Source organism: Erinaceus europaeus, chromosome 5, assembly GCF_950295315.1.
Source record: "Erinaceus europaeus chromosome 5, mEriEur2.1, whole genome shotgun sequence".
NCBI classification, from domain to species: Eukaryota; Metazoa; Chordata; class Mammalia; order Eulipotyphla; family Erinaceidae; genus Erinaceus; species Erinaceus europaeus.
The window spans coordinates 15,372,851-15,387,883 of NC_080166.1; the positions used below are offsets into that span (position 1 = coordinate 15,372,851).

General features: G+C 44.1%; 1 protein-coding gene across 2 annotated transcripts in view; it reads right to left on the reverse strand.

The window, feature by feature from the left end:
- The window catches only part of FBXL7 (F-box and leucine rich repeat protein 7), a 418,405-nt gene that overhangs the window by 262,331 nt on the left and 141,041 nt on the right, over nt 1–15,033 (reverse strand). For both annotated transcript variants that reach the window (XM_060191160.1, XM_060191161.1), the window contains exon 2: nt 6,651–6,740. In XM_060191160.1, coding sequence (XP_060047143.1) covers nt 6,651–6,740 — 90 coding nt within the window. The remainder of the gene's footprint in view (nt 1–6,650; nt 6,741–15,033) is intronic.

The following is a 15,033-nucleotide window of genomic DNA, read 5'->3' on the forward strand; positions in this document are numbered from 1 at the left end:
GATCCTTGCACGGGTCCTTGAAATTCGTTAACATGTGCGCTTAATCGGGTGTGCCACCCCCTGGTCCCCAAAAGTATTTTTTACAATGGCATCTATTTAATGACTCACTAATATAGTGAATGTTATACCAGAACTTGAATATATCAAGATCAACTTGACTCTTTGCCAGCCAAATCCATTGGACCTTTGAACTAATCATGAGGTATTTTCACCTTCCACTAAGTGGAGAGACTAAGTTGTTGAGATCTCAGTATCTTCATACCACTCCTAGTCTGGTGAAGGAAGTACAAGTACCCGGCTGTTACTAAGAAGTCCTACCTGTCCAACTGGTGTCCGTCAAGGCAGCTGTTATCCTTTGCACTATAAACAAGAAACAAGTGAGACACAGAGTACTGAATGGCAACATTCATCCTTCCCATCAGAAAGAGAGAAAGAACTACCTAACCTGATTAAGGACAAAAGATTGGCTCACTTAATGATGGCCTATTCGGTCAACACCAAGCCAACCCATCATCTGAAACCTTAGTCAGGAAATTCTTGGATTCCCCCAAACACACAATGGGCCTAGACTTTGTTTTTTAGTGATTTGACAAAGACTGTGAGTTAACAGGGGTACAATTACCTAAAATAGACTCCCCAGCTTCTTCCAACACAAAGACCCTAAATTTCATCTACAATACTCTTACTTTTAGGTTCCTGATTGTTAAACAATTTGTTCAGCTTTACACCTCATGCTTTTCAGTCATCAATTTGCAGATGCTATCATGACACTAACCTGACTTATCTGCCCCACTAGGGCAAGATAGAAACAGGCTAGGGGTATGGATCAGCCTGCCAATGTCCATGTCCAGTGGAGAAGCAATTACAGAAGCCAGAATTCCACCTTCTGCTCCCATAAAGATCATTAGTCTATACTCCCAGAGGAATAAAGAATAGGGAAATTTCTAATGGGCAAAAGGAGGTATGAAACTCTAGTAGTAGGGATTGAACTGTATGGACTTACAACAATAGATCCCTCTCTCCATCCTACCCAAGTAGGGAAAGATAGAAAGAGGCAGGAAGTATGAATGCCAATGCCCATGTCCAATGGAGAAGCAATTCTAGAAGCCATAACTCCTACCTTCAGCAACACATTAAAAAAATTGATCCTTACTTCCAGAGGAGGAGAAATGGTAGGGGAAGATGGTCAAAGGCTTCTGAACTCAAATTCCATCATGACTTGGAGTGAGAACAAGAAAAGGGGAAAGACATTTGGAAGTACTAATAGGTGTAGGTGTGACTTAAAAAGGAAGAGAAAGCAGGACCATAGGAAAAAGGGCAAATATCTATTAATATAGCTAGTTATAGAAATAATAGTAAACCCAAATCAGTGACCTTGGGAGAACAACTACAGTTTCCAATGGAGGGAACAGAGACACAGAACTCTGCTGATGGGAACAGTGTGGAATTACACCCCAGTTATCTCATAATTTTGTATAGAAATACTAGTAAAAAAAATAAATAAAATTTAAAGAGACAGAGATCAGCCCATGGAGGAGAAAGAAAAGAAAAATAAAAGAGAAAGAATAGTAACACAACTGGAAAGAATTAGGCTGTGGGTTAAGACGCTGGAATGTAGATTGTGTTGGGAGAAATGGAACATTTCCAGCTTCTACACTTGAACTCAAGCCCCCCTACAGTGTCAGGAAATCAGGAACTTAAACTGTCACAAGAAATATAATGGGCTTTAAAGAAACTTATACCCCTCATCAGGGAGAAAGCTCTGCTGACTGCCAATTCCTTAGAAGGGGGGTGTGGCTTGAGAATCACACAATTAAGAAGCACAAAACTTCTGCAGGAAATCTTGGAACAGAACACTATCATTAGGTCAGAAATGCCACTCTTTCTTGGATTGCAGCCAAATTGTATCAGCATCCGTGCCCACTCCCCTGGGGGAATAGCTTCATAACTCGATGTGGATTTGTCGGGGAATGTCAGCCAGCAGGGACAGTCATTAACAAAGAGGCAGACTGAGTGCAATGAATAAACATGATACCACAGTCTTTAGGACTGAAGGTCAACATACTCAGAAAATGAGCTGTTAGAACATGTGGTGAGAGACCATCTAGGAAAATCCTGAAAAAAGAAGGTGACTGGAAAATCAATGGAGAGGTGGTCAAGTGGTGGTATACCCAGTTGAGCACATGTGCAAGGACCCAGGTTCAAATCCCTGCTTCCCCATCTGCAGGGGGAAAGCTTCTGGAGTGGTGAAACAATACTGCAGGTGTCTCTCTCTCTCTCCCCTCCCTTTCCCCTCTCAATTTCTTTAGTTTATTTTATTTTTATTATTTATTTATTTACTTGATTTTTAATTAATTAAGTACTTTTTTTGGCCTCCAGGGTTATCACTGGGGCTCTGTGCCTGCACTGAATCCACTGCTACAGGAGGCCATTTTTTTCCCATTTTGTTGCCCTTGTTGTTATTACTGTTGTTGTTGTTGTTGTTGGATAGGACAGAGAGAAATCAAAAAAGGAGGGGAAGACAGAGACAGGGAGAGAAAGAGACACCTGCAGACCTGCTTTGCTGCTTGTGAAGCCCTGCAAGCGGGGAGCTGGGGGCTTGAACCGGGATCCTTACTTCAGTCCTTGCACTTTGCGCCGTGTGCACCACCCACTGTGCTACAGCCCAGCCTCATGTACAGCAGCCCGAGCACCGCTCATCTCTGGCTCGTGGTGGTGTGGAGGAAGAAACCTGGAACTAGGGAGCCTCCTGCATGACAGTCTGTTTGCATAACCATTGTGCTACCTACCCCCCCCCCCTTCGCTCTCAATTATCTGTCTGTATCCAGTAAGTAAATATTTGAAAAAAGAAAATCAATGGAGACTTTCAGAGCATCTTGGGCAAGTGTGTACACAGAGGAACAGTTCACTCCGACTAATCACCAAGAACTGAGCTGCAAACTCTAGTGCAGGGACTGGTGAGGATGATTCCCAGAACATTTCCGGCCCCAAGACCACAGCCTCTCCAAGCAGCTTTCAGCAGGCAACCCTACACGCTGTACCTCATCCTCTCAGGGGGTCTTCTCAGCATCCTCAGGACCTCCTCCCATACTTGAGAGGCTTCCCTGTCAGACAATGGTTCGGGGAAAATTTAGATGTCAATCTGAAAGGTCCTGCAAACTCAGCGGCTACCCCAACACCCTTTCTCACGTGTCCCGTTCAGTAGCTACTAGGAAACTGATTGAGTTGTGTGAGTATTGCCACAATGCAATTTAAGAACATTTGTCACGTCCCTGATAGAAGGCTCTCTTGGTCTGTTTCTAGTTAACCCCCTGGTCCCACAGCCATACTCGTAAAGTTCACCTTGTGGGCGTGTCCGCCATGTCCCCTCTCCCCACATTTCAACTGAGAGGGTAACTACTTACAGGACCACATGGTCAGTGAACAGTCTTGTAGAGATTGAAAGCAAACACACATGTACGTATACATCACACACACACACACACACACACACACACACACACACACACGTGACCATCTTCCATTCAGCGCATCAGGAAGAAGGTCAACACCACTATAAACTACTTTCTGATGACAGATATTACAGGCATGGCCACTACTATCAAAGTCTGAGGAAAACGGATTATTATCCTTCATGATATATACCCCCCCTTAAATCTATCACTATCACTGGAGACTTTCACTGGCAAATCCTGGCTGTGCTTCTTAGGGATGGTATCAATGAGTTCTGAAGGGAAAATAATCAGAGGATTGAAGAACTGAAGAATATAACCATAATCTGCTTTTGGGGAATCAGTTATACCAGCCACTCAATATTGTTAAAACATCTAAGGTTGGGAGTCAGGCACAGCGGGTTAAGCGCACATGGCGTGAAGCGCAAGGACCGGCAAAGGATCCTGGTTTGAGCCCCAGGCTCCCCACCTGCGGGGTAGTCGCTTCACAGGCAGTGAAGCAGGTCTGCAGGTGTCTATCTTTCTCTCCCCCTCTCTGTCTTCCCCTCCTCTCTCCATTTCTCTCTGTCCTATCCAACAAGGATGACATCAATAACAACAACAATAACTACAACAACAATAAAAAGGCAACAAAAGGAAAAAATTCAATAAAAAAAAAATCAAAGGTTAACCACAGTGGGAAAGAATCAGAGAAGCACTTTAAACTTTGCTTCTCTGGAGCCAGAATAAGAAGCCACCGTCTCCCATCAGGCCTATTGCCAGAATGTTCCAGGTATTTTTAAGTAGGCGGAATCACACCTGTGTTCCAGAGAATGTGACACCAGCACCCCAAATCCCCAGGCTCTGTACTCTGTAGTCTCTGCACTGAAAAAATTCACACTGGCATCTGTGCTTCCATCTTGCAAGCCCAGGCTGATAATATCAGACCACCCAGCATCCCAGAGATACACCTTCACATAACTCACGCATTTATCTCTCAGTATTGTTCCTCTGGGTTGTCTTAGAAAGGGAGAGCTTGCTAAAAATGACAAGCCAATGCCTTTTTCTTTTGGTCATCACTGGACTTACTGTAGGATGATTTTCTGTTTTTCAGAGAGAAAGAGACAGAGATAAAGACTGAGAGAAAGACGCCATGGCACCATCAGTGTAGTGGGGACTGAGTTCGAACCCAGGTTGTGCCTGTCACAAGGCAAATGCACTGTCCAAGTGAACTATTTTGCCTATCCTATCCAGCACTTAAAAAAAATCCAGATATACAAAATAATAATAATAATAATAATAACAATAAAATCAGGACAGTGTCTTTCCAGGACAAAGGGCACTTCATTCCACTTATGAGCTGGAAAAACAAAACCAGACTACTTAGTCCACTTGCTAAAAATTCCAATTTCCATGAAAATTATATTTTCCTCCTATTTTCCCTCCTGAATTCACCTACAGCATGACAGGAGACGCACTAGGACAGACGTGCATGAAAAAACAGCCCGGGCCTGCCCCAGATGCATGTCACTGCAGTGGCAGGAAATGCAAAGTCGCAGTCCCTACAGATGGTTTCTGACACAAGAAAGTGGACATTTCTAGAAGCCCAAAGCCCATCATCCCTGCAACAGTAACTGCATAGCTTTATGCTGTCTTTTATTTTATTTTTTAATGGAAAGAAATAATAAGATGATTTATATTCATACAGGAAAGCACTGAGGGACTGTGTTCTATGTCCTATATTCACAGCCACTAAAATTACAAGTGGCTATAAAATGACAGTGCGAAGAAGGGATAATCTCACAAAATATAGATTTGTGGTGAGACAAGATCAAAAACAAATCAAATAGGAATGATCCCTCCTCTGGCTCCTAAGGATGGAAGCCTCTCAAAGGCTCATCTCTAGAATCAATGTACCTTAGCGGAACTGCAACAATGATCTCATGTTCCTATTTAAATTACCAGACAGGACATTAACACAGGATGGGTCTTTGGTGCTTGGCTGCACATAGGGAAATACCCCAACCTGCTTGCCTTACAATTCCAGTAAACCCTTTCTAAGGCATTAAACGCAGGAGCAGATACTCCAGTTTTAAAAGCTCTTCGTACAGCAGGCTGGAGATAATTAATTCTACGCCACTTGAAGCACTCCAAGGTGGTTCGTAAACACACGTGATGATACACACAGCACAAGGCATCACAGTGAAAGCAGTGACCGCAGATCAAGGGCAACCCCCACCCACCCAAGATGAGCAAACCAGGCTGTGAGTACCCTTCCCCTCACTGACAGAAGCATCAGTGAAGCTTCCAGAATAAAGCCGGGGAGGTGTCTCCACACCACGCAGTGCACTCTGGGAAAGCAGGTTTTAGCCCATGTCATGAACGTCAGCTGATGTCTCATAGTCTTCTTCCCTTACACAGATGGCACTGATAGCTGATACTAACCACTACTGCCCAAGAAATAATTCTTCAGAAAAGAAGATATTGTTTCCAACATTAAAAACAAAAGGAACCACCCCATCACTGGGTCATCACTCCAGGGCCTGTCACAGAAACAGTTATTTCCACACTCAAACAAGTATGTAATCACTCAAGATCTTGGCTTCTGAGAAGCAAATAAATTCCAATCTGCCTGAGTACAGTCCAGTTCACATCAAAACTATCAATGAAACAGAGCTTTCACCTGATTGCCAAGATGCTTCACTTATCCTTTAAATAACCAAGCCACTTTTCCTCCTCCCAGGTACTGGTGCTTAGTTCACATTCAACCAAACACATGGGTGTAGCCTACCCATTGTCATAGATAGTAAATGGTAGGTATGGCTGTTTTGAAAGTCCTTGTAAGAACTTTCAACTCTAGCACAGGGATCTTCCAATCAGAACATTTTCTACACTGGACAACAAGATAAATAGCATCGTGACTGAGGCTTTCCAAAAACAGCCTGCTCCTTTTTTTTTTTTTTTTTTGGTTCCCATCACAAAATCTCAGCATTTCCCTTTATAGAATCATTAAAGGCCAACGAAACAACTTCTGAGCACTGTGACAGCAGCAGAACAGAAAAAGCAACTTGGGAGACCCTCTGCTACCTCATTTTGAAGAATCTCCCGAGTTCCCAAGTGGGAGAAGAGAACAGAAACACGCAGTGAGCTTACTTTCCAAAAATAGCCAGCACTGTGAAGAGCAGACCAGGGAGCTATAATGAAAACCAGATGGCCTACCTTCACTGGTCGCCACATTCTTCTGGGCTTGAGTTGGCGTGTGATCTGTACTTGAACTCACGTCGGATGAGATGCTGGAGCTGCCTTTGCCTGTGGAAGAGCAAGAGTGAGCTGGTTTGAGCTTTGCGGGTGAGGACTGAATGATGCTGCCCGCTCGTCCCCACACCTAGCTTGCTTCTTGCTTGCAAGGAAGGAGTCAGTCTCAGGAGGGGAGACATAGGTAGGTGAGACAGCTCACCTGGGAAGGTGCCTGGCCCTAGCCATGTGCGCCATGTGCAGTTAACTCGAACCCAGGGTTCCAAGCACCAGTGCACCATAATGGACCATAAGAGCACTGGGGAAAGCTTCAGTGCTGTGGCATCTTCCCATCTATCTATCTATCCATTCATCTTTCCATCTTTCCATCTATCTCTATCTCTGTCTATATATATGAAAATGTTGGCTCAGATTCTTACCTTATGTAAGAACTGACCCATGCTAGACACAACTCAGGCCACAACAGGACAGCTAGACTATAAAGCCACTGACATTACAAGCCAGTTAAACGTGATGACGTCATCTCACTGGGGCACGTGGCTGAGACTGTCCATGTGGGAAGCACACTGACTGCATTGTTGTTTGTTTATTTGTTTTCAATATTTATTTGTTGCCTTTTGTTGCCCTTGTTTTTTATTGTTGTAGTTACTATTGTTGTTGTTATTGATGCCCTTGTTGTTGGATAGGACAGAGAGAAATGGAGAGAGGAGAGGAAGACAGAGAGGGGAGAGAAAGAGAGACACCCGCAGACCTGCAGACCTACTTCACCGCTTGTGAAGCAAGCCCCCTGCAGGTGGGGAGCCAGGGGCTCAAACTGGGATCCTGCCGGTCCTTGCGCTTTGTGCCACATGCACTTAACCCACTGCACTACCACCTGGCACCCTTTTAAATTAATTAATTAATTAATGTATTTATTTTCCCTTTTGTCACCCTTGTTTTTTTATTGTTGTTGTAGTTATTATTGTTGTTATTGATGTCATTGTTAGGACAGAGAGAAATGGAGAGAGGAGGGGAAGACAGAGAGAGGGAGAGACAGACACCTGCAGACCTGCTTCACCGCCTGTGAAGCGACTCCCCTGCAGGTGGGGAGCTGGGGGCTCAAACCGGGATCTTTACTCAGGTCCTTGCGCTTAGCGCCACCTGCACTTAACCTGCTGCGCTACCGCCCGACTCCCCCTTGTTTTGATTTTTAACCAGAGCACTGCTCAGCTCTGGTTTATGGTGGTGTGGGGAATACTGAACCTGGGACTTTGGAACCTCGGGCATGGTAATCACTTTGCATGACCATTATCTCCCCCACCCTAACTGTATTAATGCTTAAGCTTATTTTACTTTAATCATTTATTGGAAAGAGAGACATCAAGACAAAAGGGGGAAACAGAGAGTGAGAGAGACACCTGAATCATTTTTCCCCCCTTGTGAAGCTTTCCCCCTGCAGATGGAATGGACTGGGGGAGGCTTGAACTCTGGTTCTTGAGCACGTTACCATGTGTGTTAAACCAGGTGAACATTATCAATTTTCATATGCATTTTAGAATCTCTGTATCTCCCAATAGAAAAGAAAGGAAAATCTAAGAATAAAGAAGAATCCAAAGGAAAACAACTGAGTGGCTGCAAATAAATGTTATCACCTTCAAAAATAAAACCAAATTATCCGTTTCAATAATTTCTTCCTTCAGTAACACACAAAAGCAAATTAAAAACACAGCATTTGGTGCAGTGTACCAAAGCAAAGGATTCTGGGAGAGGAGGGGGAAAGATAGAGGTGGAGAGAGAGTGAGCACTGGGGTCTTGGCACAGGATGGTGAAAAGGAACCCAGGTTGGTGCTCAAAGTGTTTTTCAGACACCTGTCATGGGGAGATAACAAATTGTACTCAGGAGTCGGGCGGTAGCGCAGCAGGTTAAGCGCAGGTGGCGCAAAGCACAAGGACCTGCGTAAGGATCCCAGTTCGAGCCCCCAGCTCTCCACCTGCAGGGGAGTCGCTTCACAGGCTTCGGTGAAGCAGGTCTGCAAGTGTCTATCTTTCTCTCCCCCTCTCTGTCTTCCCCTCCTCTCTCCATTTCTCTCTGTCCTATCCAATGATGCCATTAATAACAACAATAACTACAACAACAATAAAAAAACAAGGGCAACAAGAGGAAATAAATAAATAAATATTAAAAAGTCTAGAAAAAAAAATTGTACTCAAATTTCAACCAGGGTGCTATAAACCATCAACCCTTCAAATAAAATGATAAAAACAATGTAATAGTTTTCACATGGGAAGCTTGCCCTGCCCCAAGGGGACATTTGGAAATGCCTGATATTGTTCTGAGTTGTCACAACCAGGGGTGGGAAATTACTGGAATCTCATGGGTGGAGAGACCAGGGAGAAAGGCCAACATCGTACAATGCTCAGGCTATAGCTCCAGAAACGTGAATTACTAGGACCAAGACATGCCCCACCTGGGAGAGCATATGCTTGTTCTCTCTCATTCTCCTCCCTCCCTTTCTTTTCTTTATTTCCTTTCTTCTCTCTCTTTCTTAACAGGAAAGAGAGAAATTGAGAATGGGTGGTAACAGAGAAGGAGAGAAACAGAGAAACACCTCGCAGCACTGCTTCACTACTTATGAAGTTCACCAATCTGGGTGAGAACCAAGGGGCTTGAACCTGTGTCCTTGCACATGGATGGTGCCAGGGGAATTTCTACGAATGGCAGGATAGTTGCTGAAACATCACTGAGCTCTGTGACCCTCTTTCCCTTTGACCCTCCTGCCTTTATATGAAAAAATAAAGAAAGTGGGGCTGTGGTAGGCAGATCAGCACAGTACTGAACACGCACAAGGTCCTGGATTCTATTTTCAGTGCTGACAGAAAAAAGAATGTTTTATTTTATTTATTTGTTGAGGGGGGGGGAGAGATCATAGTGTCAAAATTCCCTTCAATGTGATGGCCAAATTCAAACCTGAGCTGCAAAGCAGGACAACATCCAAATGAGCTATTTTACTGGCCCAGGAAAGAACGTAGTAATAGCCCCAAAAGCAACCATGAATAGTGCCTGTGGTGAAAACTGAAGGTCTGCGTGATCTGAGCTCAGCCAGTGGCTCAGCTTCTGGTCTTCATACTTTTAATATGAACATTAACAGAGCTGAACGGTTTCCAAATGTCACATGAACGTCTACAAACATGAACCACACTCACTGCCTCAGGGTGAGGGGATGACCATGGTGACAAGAATTCTAAGATAACCCCCTGGTACCAGCTGAAGACTGATGACTTCTATCTGCCAGATTCATACCTTAAGACCTAGTCTCCAGTGTAAGTAGATGGACACTTTATGAGCTGAGTAGGTCTCCGGGGTAGACTGTGTCATTAGTGGGATTTTGGAGTTTGTTTAAGAGAATCCCCCCAAAAATTCCCTTTGCCCTTCTGCCAGGTGTGTGTGTGTGTGGGGGGGGGGGAGGGCGGGAAATGGCTGCCTAAGAACCAGAAAGCAAACTCTCCCTTTAAACATCCAATCTTCTGAGGCACCGGGCTATCAGATTCTGTGAGTGGATTTCTGTTGTGATAAGACACTTAGTCTGTGGCATTTGGTACTCATGGCTTCAGAGAGCAAAAGATCATGTCCATGATAATTATTTCTATTCAAGTAGGCAAACCTATAACAAGTCTTGATGCCCTTAGACTACTGCAAAGTCGTGTCAGATAGATTTATTCTAAGTTCTTAGCCCTAACAACCACTTTAGCCATATAACTAATTGACTGCTGAGATAAAATGATCAGCATCCAGATGGTGGCACACTCAGCTGAGTAGACACAATGCCATGTGCAAGAACCCAGGTTCAAGCCTCTGCTCTTCACCTACGGGGGGGGGGGGGGGGGTCATGAGCTGCAAAGCAGGTCTGCAGGTAGCTTTCTCTCCCTACCTCCCCCTCCCCTCTCAGTTTCTATCTCCCTTATCAAATCAAAGAGAAAGAAAAATAAAGGGGAAAAAATGGTTACGGGAAGTATTGGATTCCTAGTGTTGGAACTGACCCTTAGTGATAATCCTGGTGGCAAAGAGAAAAAAAAAAGATAATTGATAGACAGTGACAGTTTGATTTCAAGTATGGTTTATGCAATGATGGGCGAATAGGTGTGTGGCAGGGCACAAAGTGAACACTATCAGCTATTTACAGTGACTAGAAAGGAAACATGATAGAAATTGACAGGAGGTGTGAAATAAGAAAGTGTTAAGTCAGATGGAAACCACACTAGAAAATGACAATACTTAAGACTACAAATCCTTCAATGAGCACAGCCAACCACCACTCATTTAAAAAAATAAAAAGAGGAGCCAGGTGGTGGTGCACCTGGTTAAGCACACTCATTACAGTGCACGAGGACCTGGGTTCAGGCCCCTGGCACCCCCTGCAGGGGGAAAAGTTCACGAGTGGTGAAGCCGGACTGCAAGTGTTTCCACATCTCTCTCCCTGTCTATCTAAACCTCCCCTCTCACTATCTCTCTCTATATATCCAATAATAGCTAAATAAAAATATGTTTTTAAAAGGTTGCCACCAAAAGCAAACATCTAAGAGACAGCTAGTCATTCACAATATATTTCAAGAACATTAACAGTGATTGAGTTAATTTAGACACAAAAATAAAAGCTTACTCTCGTATGTCATCTTCAGTAAATGTATCCCAGAGATGCCAAATTCAACATGCAAATTAGATGCATTGGATCATTAGCATTTCTTAGCTAAAGGTACTACTGGTGGTTTGATGGAGCTGACAGAGGACGATGATTTCCATAAAGGAATACCTGCTAGTTTTGCTTTCCTTCTTTTCCCTTTAAAGATTGATCTATTTATTCCATGAGCAAAAGAGAGAGAGAGAGAGAGAGAGACCAGAGCGTACGTGCGTGTGCATGAGCACACACACACACACACACACACACACACACACACACACACATAGCTCCCAAACTAGTCTGCTATTCTCACTGTCCTAGTGCATTTCAGACACCTCACTCCCCAGGGTCAGCCAGCATTGCCCAGTAGCTCACTGCTAATTTGCAGCTGATCTGCCTGTCTTTGCGACCAGGAAGTACAATGCCATGTATCTCCAGGGTTCATCTTTAGAGAAGGTCGGACCTGTTAGGCTAGATATTTAGTTAGAAGGCTCACTCCAGGACTAGGAAGATAGTGTCATAGTTCTGCAAAAGACATCCATGCCTGAGGTTCTGAAGTCCCACATTCCATCAGCGGCACCACCATAAATCAGAGCTGAGCTCTGCTCTAATAAAACTATAGAAACAAAATTCAAATATCAGTCTGATCTCTGTCCTCACATCTGTTGCTCCCTTGCTGTCTGACCTTGAATACTCACTTCTTGAGAAAGTGCAGTACAGGGGGCCGGGCAGTGGTTAAGTGCACATTATGGCTAAGTGTAAGGACAAGGATCTGAGTTTGAGCCCCCACCCCCAGCTCCCAACATATAGGGGGGATGCTTCACAAGTGGTGAAGCAGCTTTGCAGGTATCTGTTTTTCTCTCTCCCTCTCTATCTCCCCTTCCTCTCTCAGTTTCTCTCTGTCCAATCCAATGAAAAATGGGGAAAATGACTGCCAGGAGCTGTGGATTTGTAAAGCCAGCACCGAGCCCCAGCAAAAATCCTGGAAGAAGAAGGAGGGGAGCAATGTCCATCTGAAGACCCCCCAACCACCTAGCTGGTAGAGAAGATGGATAAACCAAGTGGTTCCTGTCTTCTTATGAGTACACTGTAGCACTCCTCAGAACGGGGTAATGCAAACACTTACTTTAATATAGAAACAAAAAAGTGCACCTAGACTTATGCAGTTAATTTTCAATTATATTGTTTCTTAGTAATTTGCAAATGGAAAAGTAGAAATGAACTCCATATGTACTAGCTCCAATTCAATAAGGAGACCAAATCAAAGCAGCAGGTGAGAGCACACACTCACACTTACACTAACACACTCACACACTCACACTCATAAACACTCACACACACTAACACACTCACACACTCACTCACAAACACTCAAACACACTCACACAAACTAACACACACACTCACACACTCACTCACACACACTCACACACACTCACACTCACACACTCTCTGGTCCCCAAGAACCGCCAGGGCCGCTTCCCCCGGGACGTGCACAGCTCAGCTCTGGTAGGACTAGACTCTCCTCTCCAACCGCGATGACCAGCCTTTATTTGCCCCTTTGCCGATCTTGCTGGACCTAAATAAACACCACGTAATAAACCTTAGTTGGTCTTAAACCTGTGCTCAAAATTTTGTATTTTTTAATGACTAGAGGTATCAGTAGTAAATATAACAGTGAGTCCGGCAGTAGCGCAACGGGTTAAGTGCACGTGGTGCAAAGCGCAAGGATCCTGGTTCGAGCCTCTGGCTCCCCACCTGCAGGGGAGTCACTTCACAGGCAGTGAAGCAGGTCTGCAGGTGTCTGTCTTTCTCTCCCCCTCTCTCCATTTCTCTCTGTCCTATCCAACAACGACAACAGCAATAACTACAATAAAACAACAAGGGCAACAAAAGGGAATAAATAAAAAAATAATTTAAAAAATATATAATAAGTGATAATAAAAATAGTAGTAATAACACTATTTTAAATGATCCAAATATAACATGCAAAATGGATTCTTTGTATCAATTCCTGACTGTCTGCACTGAATGCATTTCTGTGGACTTCAGCTATAGAAGGGGAGCCCACAGACAGGGAGACTCGCCGACAGCCAGAGACCCTTAGTCTTTGATTCTCTCCTCTTACCTTACTGTCAAGCTGCTGTTGAGGGGAGGAGAAAGCTGAATTTAATCTTAACTGTTCTCACCACAGGAAAGAGAATTCGCATTCAGCATCTCAGAGTTAGATCCTGGGAGAGCTAGGTCATGTTACACGTGTTATATTCACTGTTATTTTCCTGATTGCTGGCCTGTGCTAGTTTGTCTCTTTGCTAGCCCACAGTCCAAATGTTTATACGTTCAGAACAGCATTAGTTATCTCAGCGAATGATCTGGACTGATCCCTGGCCCAGGTACATATTTGTTTTGGGAAAGAAACCGAACACTTAATTGTAAAAGCATGTAAGCTGTTTCGTGAAAGTGGAGTCTTAACATGATGAATTCTCTGCAGGCAAGGATAAATAAAAAAAAAAGAGTAGAGGGTGTCCCACAATCTTTTTTTTTTTGGTTGTTGTTTTCTGCTGGTAGCAGTCAGAAATATGAGTTAAGGCCAGAAGGCGGTATACGCCGTTGAGTGCACACGTTACTATGTGAAAAATCCAAGTTCAAGTCCCTATACTCCCCACCTTCAGGGGAATGTTTCTGGAGCAGTGAATCAAGTCTTCACGTGTTTCTCTGTCTCTCACTATTTCTCTACTTTCCTTCCCCTCTCAATTTCTCTCTGTTCTATCAAGTAAAAACAGAAAGAAAAAGAAATGGCCACCAGGAGTGGTGGGTTCATAGTGCTGGCACTGAGTCCCAGCAATAACCCTAGTGGCAGAGAGGGGGGCAGGGAATAAACAGGAATGAAGGTGAGTGAAATAGAAGAAAGGAAATAAAATGAAAGGAAATCATGGGTCCCCCTCACTCCTTCAAAGCATTAACTACCTTCACTGGATTCCCCCCCAACTCCGGTTTTCCAGAGCACTCAGAAGGTAACCAACACCAGGGCTACTGAGTAAGATACAAAGAAATGTCCGCGACCCGGAGGCAGGTCCCCGAGGAGCTCAGAGGCACCCACGCTCCACTCACTGATTTCCTCCTTCCATCACGGATCTTGTGCACTCTTCCCCTGACCTGAGACAAGGAGCCTCCTCAGCATTCGTCTGAATTGCTAAGAGATGTAAAGCAAGAGCCCATTCAGGGTGTCAGTGCCATTTAAACAATGTTAAAAAATTTCTTTGAAAAATAAATGAAAAATGGGGAGAGGATCTCAACAACCTCTTCGCCAAAGAAGACACGCAGATGGATAAAGTTCATATGGAAAATGTACAGTCACTAGTTGTCAGAGAAATGCAAATCAAGACAATCATTCAAGATGGCATAGATAAGGCCTCACATTGGTGAGAATGGCGTACACTGGAGTGGACAGAAACGAGGGCTGACTGCGATGTGGAGAACAGGGAACCCTTTGACAACGATAATGGGACTGTAAACCAGTCCAGGCCCTGTGGAAAACAGTCTGGGAACTCTTCCCAATATCCAAAATAGGCCTACTATAACATTTAACAATTCCTCTCCTAAGCATCTTCTGAGGAACAGATGGAAAGACATCTGAGGGGCTGGGCCAGCACACCCAGCTAACTGCACATAGTACTAAACGTAAGGACCCA